At 68.7% G+C, this 15,943-nt stretch overlaps 1 protein-coding gene across 1 annotated transcript in view; it reads left to right on the plus strand.

The window, feature by feature from the left end:
- Nucleotides 1–15,943, plus strand: part of RPTOR (regulatory associated protein of MTOR complex 1) — a 100,087-nt gene that overhangs the window by 33,737 nt on the left and 50,407 nt on the right. The window contains exons 4-5 of the mRNA XM_045836190.1: nucleotides 7,090–7,248; nucleotides 15,264–15,410. Coding sequence (XP_045692146.1) covers nucleotides 7,090–7,248; nucleotides 15,264–15,410 — 306 coding nt within the window. The remainder of the gene's footprint in view (nucleotides 1–7,089; nucleotides 7,249–15,263; nucleotides 15,411–15,943) is intronic.

Raw genomic sequence — 15,943 nt, forward strand, 5'->3', positions numbered from 1 at the left:
ACCAGCTCTGTGTGGCTGTTTCCACCTGGGAGGGACTGGAGACGGAGTGGGCTGTCCCCCCGGGGAGCCCGCTGGGGTGGGCACGTGGCCTTAGTCCCCGCTTGACGTGCGGTTTGGCGGTGAGGGGGCCTCTTGGGGGGGGTACCAGCAGGCCCGGGCCAACTGGCTCCCTCTCCTGTCACCCCCTCCCCCTCCACCCCCGTTTCCTCTTCTCTGGGCCTCGCCCACTGTGTCTGTGTTTTTGTGACAGGCGGCAGCCGGGAGCCAGCTGTGGCCGTGGCAGAGCCGCTGCCGGAGGGCCAGCTCACGGCGCTCGGTCTGGTGCGGAGCCTGGTGCGCAGCCGAGTGTCACTCGCTCTGCACGGCCAGACGGCGCCGGTCCTCCCGGGGTTTCCCGGCGGGCGCGTCGGCAGCTCCACCGAAGGGCTGTCTTCCCAGAGCGTGAGCGCTTGTCCCCGTGACGGGCATCTCACTTGTCTTTTGCTTTGGCTCTGACCACGTTCCCCCTCCTCCTCCCGCCCCCCTCCAGCGCTCCCCTGACGGCTCCCCCAGGGAAGCTGGTTCCTGCTCAGCGGCAGCAGCAGCGGGCTCCTGCCTCGGCCGGCTCCGGGGCCCGGTGTCCAGGCTCCGAGGCTGCTGCAGCAGGTCTCCGTGCTGAGCGTTACCCCCGCGGCCCGTGAGCCCCCAGAAGCGGTGTCGCCCCGCTGCTGCCGCCACTCAGAGCGGCCGGGAGGCCAGACCTGCCGACGACCGTCCCCGTGGCCGGAGCCCGGCTGCTCCGAGCGGGTCCTCAGGCGGTTCGTCCTGCTCAGGAAGGCTGGGTCTCCTCCGGCTGGCCGCCCGTGGCCCGCTCCCCTCGTCAAGGGGCGGTGTCGAGGGCGGCCGTTCACCCCTGTGCAGGGGCGGCGCCCACCGACAGTGAGAGTGCCTGACGGGAGGTGGGGCGGGGCAGGGCCTGGTGGCCACCCAAGGGACTGGACGTGGACGTGGTGCGTTTCGGCCTTGCCACCCCCTGGAGATGGGCCTCGGGGGCGACCAGTGAACCCTCCATGTGTGTGTGTGCCAGTGGGGTGGGGGCGGAAGGACACGAGGCGAAGTGGCTGCCGCGGGAAGTCCTGGCAGCCGGTGGCCGGGCCCTGCCCCCTCCCCGTCCCCAGCCCCCTCCCGCCCGGGCGACCTCGCTCCCAGCCCTCCTGGCACTCGGGCCGGCTGGCGGCGCCGTGTTTTTGGAAAGAAGCACGGCTCACGCCGTGCTCAGCACGCCCCTCAAGGACCCCGCCTCTCCTTCACGCCCCTCCCCGCGGGCGAGCCGTGCGCACATGCGAGACTGCAGCCGCGGCCCAGACCCTGCGGTGGCAGGGCCCCCTGGTGGGGCTGGGTCCCGAGCTCACCTGGAAGCCCGGGGCGCAGAGCGGGGGTCGTGCAGCGCTGGGGGGGTGCTCGGGGGCGCTGTGCTAAGTCAGGACGGCGGGGGGGTGTGTGAAGGGTGCGCGGGCCCTCCGTCTGCTCTGGCCCACACGGCAGATGTCCCCGGGGGGAGGTGTCGCGTGACGCCCAGCCGAGCGAGAAGGCGCCGTCGAGGGGGTGGCGGCCGGGGAGGCGCCGTGCGCCTGTCGTCCCGGGCTCCCTCTTCCAGGGAGTCTGGGTGTCACCGCACGCTCGCGTGCCAGGGCGGCGGGGGCTCCGACAGGGCCCGACGCCCAGGACGCGCCTGGCGGTGTGACACGTGCCGGGGGCTTTCAGGAACGAGATGGCAGGCGTGGGGCCTGCAGTTACAAACGCGTCCTGGCAGGGCGGCTCGCGGGGCTGCAGCGTCGTCCAAGCACCGGAAGGCTGCAGGTTCGACCCCCAGTCAGGGCACGTCCGGGAGGCCCCCACTGATGCCTGTCACTGGGAGCCTCTCCCCCGCCCGACCCCTCCTCTCTCTGTCGGGTCAGTAAACACGGTCCCGGCTGAGGGTCAGGAGATCATGAATGGAATCTCAGCGTGTGGCCTCGGGCGTCTGACTTCTTTCGCTGAGCGTGGTGGGTTCACGGCTCGTCCGTGTGCATGCGTGTGGCGTGTTTCAGTCATTCAGCCCATTTCACAGTGGAGTGGCGCTCCATGGGTGGACGGCCCCGTGTCCGTGGATGGACGCCTGGGCTGCCCGCCTGTGGCCACCATGAGCACGGCGCCCGGCTGGTCTCCCGCTCTCCGGGGCGCGCCAGGGCGCGGCACTGCGGGGCCGGCGGAGCGGGGCCGTCCTCTCTGAGCGCCCAGCAGCCCGTGTCTCTGGGCCGCGCACGCGCTGCCCCTGCCTTGGTCCCTGCGTCCAACCTGCACTGCCGGGCCCCGCCGTCCCCTCACCTGTTCCAGGTCACTCCTGAGCGCCAGCGAAGCAGCACATGCCCCACGGGGCTGGGGCGGGAGGGCGCCGGCCATGGGCCCTGGCTCCACCGCCCCCCGCTTTGTCTCCTGTGGGCCCGCGAGGCTGGAGCCCCGGCCGGGGCGGGGCGGGAGGGGGGCGTGCCCCTCCCGGCCCCGGGGCTCACCTGTGCCCCTGCTGAGACGTCTGGGTTGCCCGCCCGCCGGGCTGACAGTGCTGAGTGAGGGGCGAGCTGCAGCCAGGAGAGGGCGCTGCCAAGACCGAGACAGGCCGGGTTCCTGCGGGGGGCGGTGAGGGGGCTGCAGGCGGGCCTGCCGCGCGCGGGGCGGCGTCTGCGAGGACCCGCAGAAGCCCGGGGAGAAGCGGCCTTGCGGGGCCTGCGGTCGTGTGCCCCCCGGGCCCTGCAGCTGAAATGGGTGTCAGCAGTGGAGGACAGCGTCGCCCTGTGTGAGGAGGCGCTTGGTGCGTGTCAGCGACCGCGGGACTGACGGAGCAGGCCGCGGTCCTCACGTGTCCCCTGACCCCGGCGCTGACTTCCGCTGTGCGCTGACTGCCGCGGGCCTGTCAGAGGCTGGTGGTTAGTAGTTGGGTTTGCCTTTGGGAGAATTTCACAAAACAGACACCAACCCACTAAGAACCCAGGGGTTCAGCCTTTGCTGCTGTGGCTCAGTGGACTGAGCACCGGCCTGTGAACCACAGGGTCGCTGGTTCGATTCCCAGTCAGGGCACAGGTCTGGGTTGCAGGCCAGGTCCCCAGTGAGGGGCATGAGAGGCAACTGATCACTGTTTCTCTCCCTCTTTCTCCCTCCTTTGCCCTTTCTCTAAAAATAAATAAGTAAAATCTTTTTTAAAAAAAGATACTATATTTAAAAAACCAAATCTGCTCAGGCCCAGACACCGAAGAGGAAGCCTGGCCCTGGGCATGCCTCTGTGACTGTCACCTCACTGCCACCGGACCCAGGTCTGTCCGGGCCGTGCAGGAAGCCCGGCCTCTAATAAGCACAGAGGGCACCGCGAGGAACCTGCTCCCCGGCGGCCGCCCAGCACGGAGACGGGGCGGAGCCCAGACCTGCCTCCCCGGCCGGGGCTCCGCGGGGTGTAGGGGTTGGAGGAACCTGGGGACGGGGGCCACTGGCGGCTTCAGCACCAGCTCTCCCTGGACAGCGGCCTTGCGCCCCCGACCCCGTCTGGTGTCCGGTTCCGGCTCTGTGTGCCGGGGGACGCGGAGAAGCTCCCCGTGGGGAGTGCCCACGCGAGGGGCCTCCCTCTCGTGTTCCCCCGACTCGGGTCCCCGCGAGACCGTGGCGTGCCTGTGGACGCTCGTGTCACACTGCAAATCCGGGGAGACTGCCTTAGGTCTCGGTGCGTCCGTCTGCTCGTGTGCGCGTTTCCGAGGAGAGTTCTTGCGGAAAGAGAGGGCCGGGGGCTCGCGTGCCTCACCCTCCTGGAAAGGCGTCCGCGCACTCGCGTGCCCCGGGGGCGGGGGTTTGGCATCTGTTCTCCTTGGGCGCGAGCCCGTGCCTTTGGCTTCTCTGCTGCTCCCAAGACGTCAGCCGTCGATCTGACCCCTTGTTGTCAGTCTGTCTCCCCCCCTGCAGCCCCCAGCCGCTGGACGTGTTCTGGTCTGCAGTCTCCCTTCCCTGCAGATGCGATCCCCTTCCCCGTCCCTCCACGGGCCGCCCAAGGGTGCGGGAGGCTCTAAATCACCCGGCCTGGGCGGCACAGCCTGCCAGCTCTGGGAGAAATACAGGCCTTTTCCCCGGCAAATCACTGTGCCCGGTGGGCGACAGCGCAGAGTCCCCCGAGACACGAAGGTGTTCTGGGGATTTATGGGCCGGCGAGCCTCCTGTCGGTGGGGGGCGGGGACCCGCGTGTGGCCTGAGGCGACTTGACTGCCGCGGAAGCTCCAGGAGATGAGAGGTAGGGACGGGCGGAGAGTGGGACTCGATTAAACGCAGACACTTCTGCGGGCAGTCAGTCACTGCGGAGCCACCTCCAGCTTCGACCGAAGCCTGCAGAAACTGCATCAAAAGACAGAGAAAATGGCCTGGCTGGTGGCGCCGTTGGTTGGAGCATCACCCCCTGCACCAGAAGGTCATGGGTTCGACCTCTGGCTGGGGCATATAGGGGAGGCAACCAATCAGCATTTCTTTCTCCCGAGTCTCAGGGTCTTGGGTCTGACCGGAGATGTGGCCCGTTGCTGCGGAGGGTGGGGGGCCGGAGGGAGCGTCACCGCCCCCCACATTCCTGCTGGAGGAAGCCCGGGGAGCCCGGGCAGCTCCCCACGGCCGGCGGGGTCCCCTGTGAGCGGGAGGCCGCCCTGCGAGGGGAGGGGCAGCGCCGTGGGGCAGGCCCGCCCTCCTCTGCTCCTTCCTCGGCCGCCTGCCTCCCTCCCTCCCTCCCTCCCACGCTCGCTCCCTCGGCCGCGTCCCCTGCAGTTCCCGTGCGCCGAGTGTGTGACATTTGAGAGGCCGACCTGGCCGGGCGATGCTGGCACGGCCGGCGGGGCCTCAGAGACCTGCCGCGTCATCCCCGCGCCGGCGCGCCGCGCAAACCCTGGCAGTTCGACGGCCCTCGGCCACAGGCCGCCGTGGCTCCATGCAGAGCCTCTGCCGTGCTGACGTTCAGTTTACTGCCTCTCATTTCAAAGCCCTTAGAAACATTAATGAGTTCCCACGAGGCCCCAGGAGGCGCGTGCCTGATGCTCGAGTGCCTCGCACGCCAGCCCGTTAACGCGTCCTGCCGGGCGCCGGGCGAGGACACGCGGCGGAGTCATCCCGGCAGCCCCGCGGGGAGCCCTTGCTGGAGCCGAGGTCGGGACAGCGGGCCCCGGGTTTATCGGCGTCTCTAAGCACCGCGGACGCCGTGGCCTTGCGTGTGGTTGGGAACACGGCAGTCCTGTTCAGGACGAGTCTCGGGAGACAGCCCCGCACATGCTGGGGGCGGTGCGGGGGGGGCAGAGCCCAGAGGAGCCTGGCGGGAGGGGGCGCCTCTCACTCCCACACCAGGGTGCCCGGCGGTTTGTGGGCCCAGGCACCGCGAGGTCGGCCTGGCTCCTGGGGACGGCGCGGGCGCAGCGGATCGCGTGTTGGGGCCCCGAGCCCCTCGTGCGGGCGGCGTCCCTGCAGCCTGGGAGAGCCGGCCAGTGCAGGGGCGCCTGGGACCCAGCGCCGGGGCTCGGTCTGGACCTCAGCCCTGCTGTCACCCTTCCCGAGTGCACGCCCACCCGAAGGCCCCGGTGAGACCGGCTGCTGAGGTCAGGCGTGGTTTGCGCCTGGTCTGGCCACCACGGAGCCGACTTCCAGAAACATCTGAATCCTGGGGTGCACAGGCCACGTCAGGGTGCCTGAGGTGCTCTGGCTGGAAGAGCCGCTGCCCTGGGCCCTCCGCTCCGTCCGCGTGTGTTGGGGGAGGGGTGCTGCTCTGCGTCCTCGGGGCTGGCGTGGGCGCGGCCGTGTGGGCGTGGCATCGCAGCAGAATGCGCCCTTCTGTCTCGCGGAGCTGCAGCGTGGCCGACCAGCCGCCCCGTCTCGTTTCAGTGGACCAGCCGCCGGTGTGCTGGCGTGGAGCCCCACCTCCCCACCACCCAGGGCACAGACCGGCCGTTTGTCAGGAACGAGTGGGGGACATCTGTCCGTACCGTTTCCCTGACCGCTGACCCGCGCAGTTCCAGACAGCGGAGTGGCCGTGCCTCTGGTGACCTGTCACAGCACTGACTGCTGCGGTCAGTGCTGTGACCATCAGGAGTCACTCGGCAGCTGTGGCCAAAAACACAGCTGGTGGAGGACTGCAGACCACGCCCACCCCCAGGGCCCCAGTCTCGGCGGGTGCAGGGAGCTGCCCATGAGCACAGACGAGGGGTTCCAGCCCAGAGAGTGAAGAGCTGCTTCCTGCTCGAGGGCCGAGGGCTGGGCCCTGACCCAGTGCTTCCAGACCATGTGGTTTAGGAGGGCCCCAGCCCAGGGCAGCAGGCCGCCCCCCCCACAGGGGCCATCAGCTTGGGGCCCCTCTGAGCGACCCCATGCCCCTGGGGGCACGGCTCTGGCGGAAGCCCTGTGAGAGGGGTGCTCAGCCCCTCCACGAGAGGGACTCGGTGAAGACAAACACGAACACCTCTCTCGATAGGTGTGCTCACGCCTCCCGCCCCGGACCCTGGGTCTCTCGGGGTCGGCGCTCGGGCCTGCAGAGGGGGCGCCCTGCCACCCCGCGAGGGGCCCCGACACTGCCTTCCGGCCCCCGAGGGCTGTCCTTGCAGGGGCGAGGCTGCGGGAAGTTGGGGAGCTTGGTGTTTGAGTTTCGTCATCCTGCAGCTCTCGCAGCCCCGAGTCTCCGACGGACTCTGGGAGGACAGGCGCAGTGTGTCCCCAGGACCCCCACTGTGACCGAGTGTGTGCCCAGCGCACGCGTAAGCAGGCGACGCAGGCCTTGTCAGTCGTGTGCCGGGGCCGTAGGGTGTGCGCTGGGCCCGCGTCCGGTGGTGCTCCTCGCCGTAACCCTCCTGTTTCCTTCGGGAGGTGGGGGGCGCTCTCGGGCCGGCCCCTCTGTCCAGTGAGTGAGTTTCCACAACCACCGGGTAATGCCACCCGCACCCCGGTTGTGCGGACGCAGTGCTCGGGCCCCGGCCCGGGGCGCGCAGCCCGCGGTGCCAACTCGGAGGTGGGGGTGCGAGTCCCAGGTGCCCCCCGAGCCCATCTCAGCTTTGTCGCTTCTCCCTCCCGCGACAGGCCCGGTACAAGCAGAGCCTGGACCCGACGGTGGACGAGGTGAAGAAGCTCTGCACGTCCTTGCGCCGCAACGCCAAGGAGGAGCGGGTCCTCTTCCACTACAACGGCCACGGGGTGCCCAGGCCCACGGTGAACGGGGAGATCTGGGTGTTCAACAAGGTGAGCGCGGCCCCAGCCCGGCGCCGGGCCTGTGGGCCCCGGGTCAGCCGCCTCCGCGGCACCTGCTGGGCGGGGTCCCCGGGAAGGTCTCCGTGAGCGCTGGGGGGGCTCTCTGTGGGGTCTTGCGGCCATGAGGCCCGCTCCTGCGGTGGGCAGGCCGTTCAGACTCTCGCTTCCGCTTCGGGTCACTTCCAGTGAGCGGGATTTTTAGAGACACTTTCCGTGTAATTTGACTTGTTAAATTTATTGGCACAAAGTCCGTCCCATTTCCGTGTGTTTCCGTGTCTGTGGGATGGGTGGTGATGCCGCCCCTTCCGCTCCTCCGCGGGGCCTCGTCATCTCCTCCCTCCTCTGTCCTCTCCGCAGGGTCTCCTCCCGTGTCCATCCTCTCACACACTCACACACACACTCAGTCACGCACACACACTCAGTCTTCGCTACGCCAACCTCCTCTCCTGTCTGTCTGCGCTTTTACTGGCTTGTCCTCCCTCCCCCCCCCCCTTGAGTGTAGTTGCTCATTATTTTCTTGCTTCTTATGGTGGGAATTCAGATTTTAACTGTAAACCTTCCTTCCTTTCTCCTAAGAATTCAGGGCTACCCACTTTCACCGACAAATCGCAGTTTCCCCGTCGTTCCGTCCGGGTCATTTTGGTTTCACCCTGTGATACCTTGTGGTGGGTGTGCGCTGTCAGATTTCCGAGTGTCTGGGGATTCCCGGCTGCCCCGTAGTTCAGGGGCAGTGCTCGGAGAGCACACTCAGTGCGGGGTCGGTCCTGTGGCCTCACGGAGACGCCTCCGTGACCCGGCGTGCAGCCCGGCGTGGGGGGCACCCGAGAACGAGCGTTCCGCAGGGCCGGGCAGGAGCCTGCCTTCGCTCAGCCGGAGTCGGGGGGCGCTGCTCCCGCCCTGTACGTCCGTTCTGGTTTTCTTACCCGGAAGAAATGCCACCACTGCCTCCGGCGTTTTCTTTGGGAGGAAGCTGCTACCTATCAGCTGTGACCTGCCGCTGACGGGCAGACGGCTGCTGTCCACCTCTGCGGCCTGGATGGCGGGTCTGGTCCTGGCAGACGCTCCGGGCGCCTTGCACGCTGCTGTTAAGGGCTTGCACACTCAGGACAGCTGATGTCGCCATGGCCTGTCCGTGTGTCCTTACGACTGTCGCCTCGTCCCTGGGACGCTCCTCGTCTCGAAGTCTGGCCGCCCCAGCGCTCTCGTCACCGGGGATCGCGCGGCCCACCCGTGTGCGCTGGAGCCCCGTGCGCCTGTGCGCGTCGAGGGCGTCTCCTGCAGGCGGCGGAGGGCGGCCGCACCCCGGCCGTGTCTGAGACACCCTCCAGGGAAGGCGGGAATTGAGCCGGAATGCAGAGCACCCCGGAGGGGGCCTGTTGCGCCCCGTCTGAACGCGGGGCCGTCGGGAGGAGGAGGAGGACGTGAGTCCCAGACCGGGGGGAGAGGTCTGCAGAGCACAACCCGGTGAAGGACTCGCACCCAGAACGAGCAGAGCTCCCAAGACACAGGCCACGCCGTCCTCGCTTCTCCTCAGAATGGCGCGAGGCCGTGCAGGTGCGCCCTCTCGGGGAGGGGGCCGTGGGGGTGGCGGCTGCCCCAGGGTCCTCCCTCGTCCCGTGCGCCTGCTGCCCGTCGGCCGTGGAGTCGCTTCTGGCAGCAGAATGCGCTCCGGCCGGCGTGGAACGGCCCAGACGGTCGGACGCCAGCCCCCCGTGAACGGAGCGTGGACTGCGGACACTTCCACGCCTCACTCGGCGCCGCCTGCTTCCACCTGCCTTCGGAAGGTGGGACCTTCTGCCGGCTGCTGGGTGCCACTGTCCTCGTCGCAAACCCCGTTCCCTACGAGAAGCTACTCATGGCCGCAGCCAGGAACTGCTCGGAGGAGTTCATCTCAGACGCAGACAGAACTCCAGGCTGACCCGTACCCATAACGCCCGTCCGGCAGGGACAGTGGATGCCTCAGAGCCACGCGACTCAGGACAGCTGCTCCACGGACCGGCAGGGCGGAAGAGCCAACTGCGGCGGCAGTGCCTTCGGCAGCGTGCGAGGGAGGCGTGGGCTCCTTTCCGTGGCTCGAGATCACGTCCACAGGCACCCAGACACTGCGGGGCCTCGCACCCCGAGTCCCAGCCGGCCGTGACCTCTGGAGGGTTCAGAGGGCGCAGAGAGGCCAGCTGTGTTATTACGTAAAAATTTTACATTTTTACGCTACGAGAAAAACGCTAAAGAAGTCAGCTGACAGATGGGGGAAATGCTTGCAGCGCACAGAGCAGATTAGGCCGGTGCCCTCAGCGAGCAAACACCTGCCATAAGCCAATTAGAAGCCTTCAGCCGAACAGCACAGGAGAACCACGGATGAAGCGTGTGGGCAGGAGAGTCTGAAGACGAGAAGCGTGAATGGCCCGGAAGGACAGGCACAGGTCTGACCCGTGAGCACAGCAGCAGTGAAACCACACTGTCGAGTCTCGGAGAAAACGAAGGAGCCAGCCCCCGACCTCGGCCCCCGGCCCGTGGCTGTGACCCCACGACCCGGCCCCTGGGGCCCCGTCGGCTCGGCAGCCGTGCCCACGAAGGAGCGCAGAGGTGGACACGGAGACCGTGCGTGCAGCGCTGCTGGCAGGGCCGGACCGGGAACCAGCGCGAGTTTGCCCACATCCCCCAGCGCCTCTGCGAGCGCAAGGTGGGCGGAGTGAACTGTGCAGGAGGGGCGGCAGGTGACCAGGTTCGGAAGGGAGGCGCAGCAGTCCCTCAGGACCCAGGGTCCCACGCCCCCCCCCCTCCCCCGGAGTGCGTGGTCGTTCACGGAGGGAGGGCCTTTCCGGTGGGATGCAGGGCGCTGGCAGAGGCCTCGCCAGGGAGAGCGTGCAGGGGCGGCCTCGGGAGGGGGGGGGGGCGCGAGCATTTCGTCCTCCCTCTACGCTTACCTGCCTGCTCGCAACGGGCTTTAGTGAGTTTCATAATAAAGACTGGAAAGCGTGCTGAGAGAAAGCCTTGCCAAGCGTCTCGCCTCAAACGTGGAACGGGGAAGGGCCGGCGGGTCCCGGGGGAGCGGAGCCTGCGCCCGGTTCCTGAGCGCGGAGGCGTGAAGGGGGCCCGTGGGTGGGGGTCTGCTCTTCCTGGGCAGGCAGGAGCCTTCGGGCGGTGCATTTCCTGCTCCCTGAAGCTTGTCAACAAGCAGAGTGGGATCGGTTGTTTACTCTTCCAGCGGATTGGTGCAATCCCCTGGTACGTTCCCGGTATAACTACATGAAGTGTCCCTCGAACTAAACGCCAGGCTCTCCCGGGCCGCCGTCTCGCGGAGGGGCAGACCCCCAGCTGCCCGCCCTGCTCCCGCCACGGAGGAGACCACTCGGCGCCCCGGGGTCCCGCTGCCCGGGGCGGGCCTGGCGTGAGCAGAGGCGCAGCCACAGCAGGGCGGGGACGCTCTACAAGCAAACCCGGTCTCTGGAGCTCACGAGTCGGGGGCGGTGGTCGTAGGTGGGAGCCGTCACCGCCTCCTGCTGTCCCCTCCGACACTGCCACACCAGCACCGGCCCGTCCCCCTGCCCCTCAGGGCCGTGTTCGGGAGCCCTGGGCACCCGCGGCCCTGTTGGGCTTACACGCACTGCTCACCTGCTGTGGCGTGTCACCCCAGGAACCGCAGAATGACAGAGCGCCCCAGCCCACACCGCCGGCTCCCCATCCTCTCACCAGGGCCTGGGGTCCACCTCCTGCCCCCAGAGCCCCATGCCCTCAGGCCTGCCCTCGTCCACCTGCTGGGTCCTCCTCACCGGCCACGCACAGAGTCTCCTCCCGCCCTGGGTGCGTCCTCCTGCACCCCCGCCGCCGCCTGCCTTCACAGCCGGACTGCCTCTGTCCCGAGACGGACGCACAGACCGAGGAAGACGGGCTGTTCTCCCTGCACACGGAAGGGCGGGGGGCGCCAGGCTGGGACGGGGGTGCTCGGGGCGCAGGCCCCACACAGCAGGGCACTGCCATGCCCCCCACCCCCCAGCCACGGAAGACCTGCGTGGGGCGCCCCGTCCAGGAACACGCTCCGCGGATCTGGTCTCCAGACACAGATCGCCCGAGGCGCCGGTCAGGATGGTCCGAGGCTCGTCTCCCAGCACCGAGGAAACGCTCCCTGAAGCCTGCCTCTCCTCCGAGACACGGCAGGGGCCCCCGGCACGTCTCCGCCAGCGCCACGCAGTCCTGGCGCCTGCAGAGAGAACGGTCACGTCTGCACGAAAACCAACAGCCTTCCCGGCGGCGGCCGGGCACAGCTCTCGTGCGCCGCCCCCGTGGCAGCCGACGCTCCCGGGCCAGCACCTCCTGCTGCCGCCGCCCAACTGCAGCCCCACGAGGCCTTCGGGGCGGCGGGGGGGCCTCCCGCTCGCCCTGCCCTCCCCTCCGTGCCCCTCGGACCACAGCTGTGCAGGCACAGGACTCGGGGGGCCCAGCAGGGTGTCCGTTTTCACAGGACTCGGACCTCGGGTTACAGTGGGAGGGGACCTGTGGGAGGCGACTTGTCGTCCTCTCACAAGGGGGGCGCTACCACTCTCAGGGTGGGCGCCGGGTCACAAAGTGCCCCCCCCCGCCCACGCACCCGGCACTTGGCCGCCTCCAGGGTGAGCTCGGCGCGGCTGCCGCCTGGTGTTTAATGTGCCCTGACAGGCAGTGCCTTGTGATGAATAAATTATCTAAAACCTCTTTCTGCTTCCTCGCTCGCAGGGAAACCGTGGCCTTGGCTGTGTTTTCCCAGAGAGAAGCAGCTCTGGTGAGGACTGTCTGTGCCCGCGGTGTGGGGGGGGCGCCCCAGCCCACTGCCCCGACAGCTCTGGGGGTCGGGCGGCCGAGGCACTCACGGGGGCTCTGGGTTCCGGTTCTGCTGCTGGTGCAGGCAGCTCAGCCCGGAAGGCCAGGCGTGTTCCAGGGCCAGAGAGAGACGGTCGCTCTGGGTGTTGGTCCCTGTTGCTGCCTCTGCAGGAGGCTCCCCCGGCGCCCAGGCCGGCACCCAGCGTGCCTGGGGGCTGTTGCTGCAGCCCGGAGCCGGACCCACTGCCCAGGCCCTTCCCGAGCGGGGGCCTGTGGTCTGGGGGCTGCGTGCTCCTGTTCCCACCGGGCCGGTTCCCAGAGGTCCTCGTCCTCGGGCAGTTCAGTAGCTGATGCTGTGCCCCTGGAGAATGGGCTGCCCAGCAGGGGGCCTCACTGGCCCGAACTCACACAGCGGGCGTTGTAAGTGAACTTCTCCCCACTCCGAGGCCGAAGTTCCCACCCGGGGAGATCCCCCTCAGGTGACATTTGGGACAGTCCAGAGATCTTCCTGAAGGTCACAGCCGGGCGGGCTGGGCGAGAAGGGTTCCTGGCGGGCAGCAGTCGAGGTCATGGGTGCATGGAAACGTCACGCAGTCTCAGGGCAGTGCTGTGCCCATCACTTCGCCACAGGTGACTCCCCCCACGGTGGGCGGAGCAGCCACAGGGCATGAGCATCTCAGGGGCGCCCTCTCTGCAGGGAGGGTCCCGGGGCCCCCCCAGCCAGGACCCGGGAGGCTGGGGACCAATCAGGGGGAGGCGCTGCCCGAGTGCCGCCAGCCGTGCTCCGACGAGGGCTTTCCTCCCGGGTCAGGGCTTCCTTGCTTTGCTGAGTCACCATTAATCTTGTTTGTGCCTCAGAAATGTGAAATACAACTTCTGATTTCGGAGGAAATAAAAAAATTGGGTTCCAGCTCAAAAGACAAGCTCTCAGAACGTGACGTGTTAAAATGTATCTCACGTCTTGCCTCCCGGCGGCCCAAGGGGCCTGTTCCTGGAAGGCGGCGAGGCCGACAGCATGCCGCTTCGTCCCCAGCCTCACTGGGGCTCGCGGCTCGGACACGCGCAGAACCGCAGCAGCTGCGTGTGGACGGCCCCCGCGGGGCCGAGAACCCCCTGGTGCAAACCAGCACCACTTGGGTGGCCGCACACGGACGCACGGCGACCTCCCAGGCGGCTGCCGCACCCTCTCTCCCCTGAGGGCGGGTGTCCCTGCCCAGGTGAAGGGTGCACTGGCCCTTCTCCCCTCCCCCACCCCCCCCATCCGTGGGGGCCACGAGGTCGCTGTGGAGGGGAGGTTCCTGCGGGGGGCCGTTGCCACTGTGCCGTGGCGGCGGTCACGCCTGTCTTGCGCCGTCCAGTGGGGTGCACGCTGAAGGCTGTCCACCTGGGCAGGTGACGTGCACCCCGTAACCCTTATCAAACAGCGAGAGGATGGACAAGCACAGGCTTGCCCTTTCTGCCCTCCTTGTAACAGTGGGTGTACGCTTTGTCTCTAAATGAAAGTAATTTATGAAGTTTCCACAAGACACAGCGGCGCCCCTCCCCCACACGCACACCCCGGCCTCCCCGGCCGGAGTCCCGGCACACACAGCCGGTCCCCGTGCGCCCACACCGTGGGTCCTGTGACGGGCGAGGCTCCGTCACGCGCACTTTCCAGTCACCGCGAGCCTCTGGCGCCCCCCCAGCCGCTGCACGTGGGCCGGCCGTCTTTCTGCAGCGGCTGGGCACCCCCCCCCCATGGGATGTGTCCGGGTCCAGGACGGGCCGTGACAGTGTGCGTGGCCGTCTGGGCCGCGGTGGCACCATCATGGCGTGGGGCCCAGCTCCGCTGCCCTCGCGCCCGTGCTCCGCACAGTCCGGGGTGGCCTGCCGTGAGCACGTCCCTTCCCGGGGGCGAGGGGGCGAGCCTGGGCAGACGCAGCGGAAGTCAGGAGTGGGGGACAGCACAGTCCCGTCGCGGAGTGGCCGTCCTCTGCGCTGGGCTGAAGTGCAGCCTTCTCCCCCGTGGCGCCGTCTGGCTTCCCCGTCCCCGGTCCTTCAAGTGCGTTCAGCGTCTGGCACTGCGAGTCCCCGCTCGCTGTCCTCCACCAGACCACCACCTCCCGCTCTCCCGTGCCCTCCGGCCTGCCCTGCGGGTGTGGACCCCCGGCTCCCCAGGGGAGACCCGACGCCTTCCGAATCCTCCCGCCAGAGTCTAGCCAGGCCTCCTGCCGCGTGTTCTCCTGCACGGCACGTGGTGACGAACAGGCCACCGCACACGGGCAGTGAGGGGCCCAGGGCCCGCAGAGTGCGGGCCCAGCCTGCCGAGCTGTGACTCGCAGCTGGCACTTTGCTCTGCTGCTCATCGTGACCTTGATGACACGTTCCCAGGCCTGTCGGTCTTCCGTCCTGGTCCCTCCGCACCACGGCCTTGCAGACAGCCCCGCTGGCAGCACCGGAGGCCGTGTGGGAGCCCCAGCTGCCAGAACACGGTCCCCTTCGCCCCAAGTGCACGGGGTCGACTTCCACCAGACTCGCCGCTGGGTCGGCGCTGGGCGGGGCGGGGCAGTGGGTGCAGAGTGGCTCAGGGACGTTCTGCCGGGCGAGCACCTGGAGCAGGCATGTGCACCGTCTCCCCCTCCCCGCGCACCCTGTGCCCCTGGAGAGCACTGAACGGTGCGGTGTGCCCAGAAGGCCGCTCCCCACGGCAGGGCTGTGCTCCTGCTTGTGGTTCGGAGCAGGGCAGGGCCCGGCCCGCTGCGCCCCTCACCCGGGGGTGTCCCGCCACCCCGAGGGCACGTGCTCTGGCCGTCTCCGGAATGACCGGGACAGTGGGGACAAGCAAGGGCGGGCCTTGTGCGTCCCCTTCACCGTCAGGTGTGCCCTGGGATAGCACGGAGCCGTTCCAGTCGCGCTGGGCAGGGAAGCGGTGTGGAAAGCGTGTCCCTCGGTCAGCTGAGCCGTGGGGAGCGGGGTGACACCGAGGGCCCAGGGAGGGAGACCCCGCAGCGGGAGCCAGCACGAGCCGAGCCCCCGGCCAGTGTGGGCCTGGGGGCGCAACGGAGCAGCATGGGCTGGACCCACCGGTGGCCGCCCCCGGCCCTGGCCGTCCCGGTCCTCGCCGTCAGCGACAGCCTGGGCCCTGGCCCGCGGGCGGGACCCCCCCCCCGACACCGAGGCCCTGGCAGCGAGCGGCCCCCGGTGCGAGCCCCGCGCGTCCCCGTCTCTTGCAGAACTACACGCAGTACATCCCGCTGTCCATCTACGACCTGCAGACGTGGATGGGCAGCCCGTCCATCTTCGTCTACGACTGCTCCAACGCCGGCCTCGTCGTCAAGTCCTTCCGGCAGTTCGCGCTGCAGCGGGAGCAGGAGCTGGAGGTGAGGCTCCGGGCGCCCCGCGCCGGGTCCTCGGGGCGGGGGCTGCTCTGAGCGGCCAGACAGCCAGCGAGGGAGCGCGGGGAGTCGCGGGGGGGCAGCAGCTGGCGGAGTTGTTCTTGCATCCCCGTTACTGAGCGTCACTGTGGACCGGAACACAGCTGCTGGCGCTAGCGGAGTCGGTCTGTGGTCTGCGGGCCGGAGGTAAACTACCAGTGACCGGAACAGCTTGTCTGGGGAGACACGGACCTGCATCTTACTAGTGTCTGTCTGTCGGTGCCTCAGTTCTCTCGTTTCCAAACCAAAACAAAAAACCGAGACGAAACAGGCCCACCCACTCAGCTCAGTGCAGAAAACCGGCCAGAACGGTTGCCCCCGGGCGTCCGTGGAGGGCGCCCAAGAGCTGCGCGGGGCTCTGTCCGCGGGGACGCGGCCCGCCGGGCAGCTGTAGTGAACGCGCGACGCTGAGGTCAGCGGTGAGCTCTACAGAGAGGTCGGGGAGGCGGCTCCCGTTGCCAGCCCCCGCCCGCTGCCGC

Source organism: Phyllostomus hastatus, unplaced genomic scaffold (assembly GCF_019186645.2).
Source record: "Phyllostomus hastatus isolate PE091 unplaced genomic scaffold, TTU_PhHast_1.1 phas_contig_210, whole genome shotgun sequence".
Lineage (NCBI taxonomy): Eukaryota > Metazoa > Chordata > Mammalia > Chiroptera > Phyllostomidae > Phyllostomus > Phyllostomus hastatus.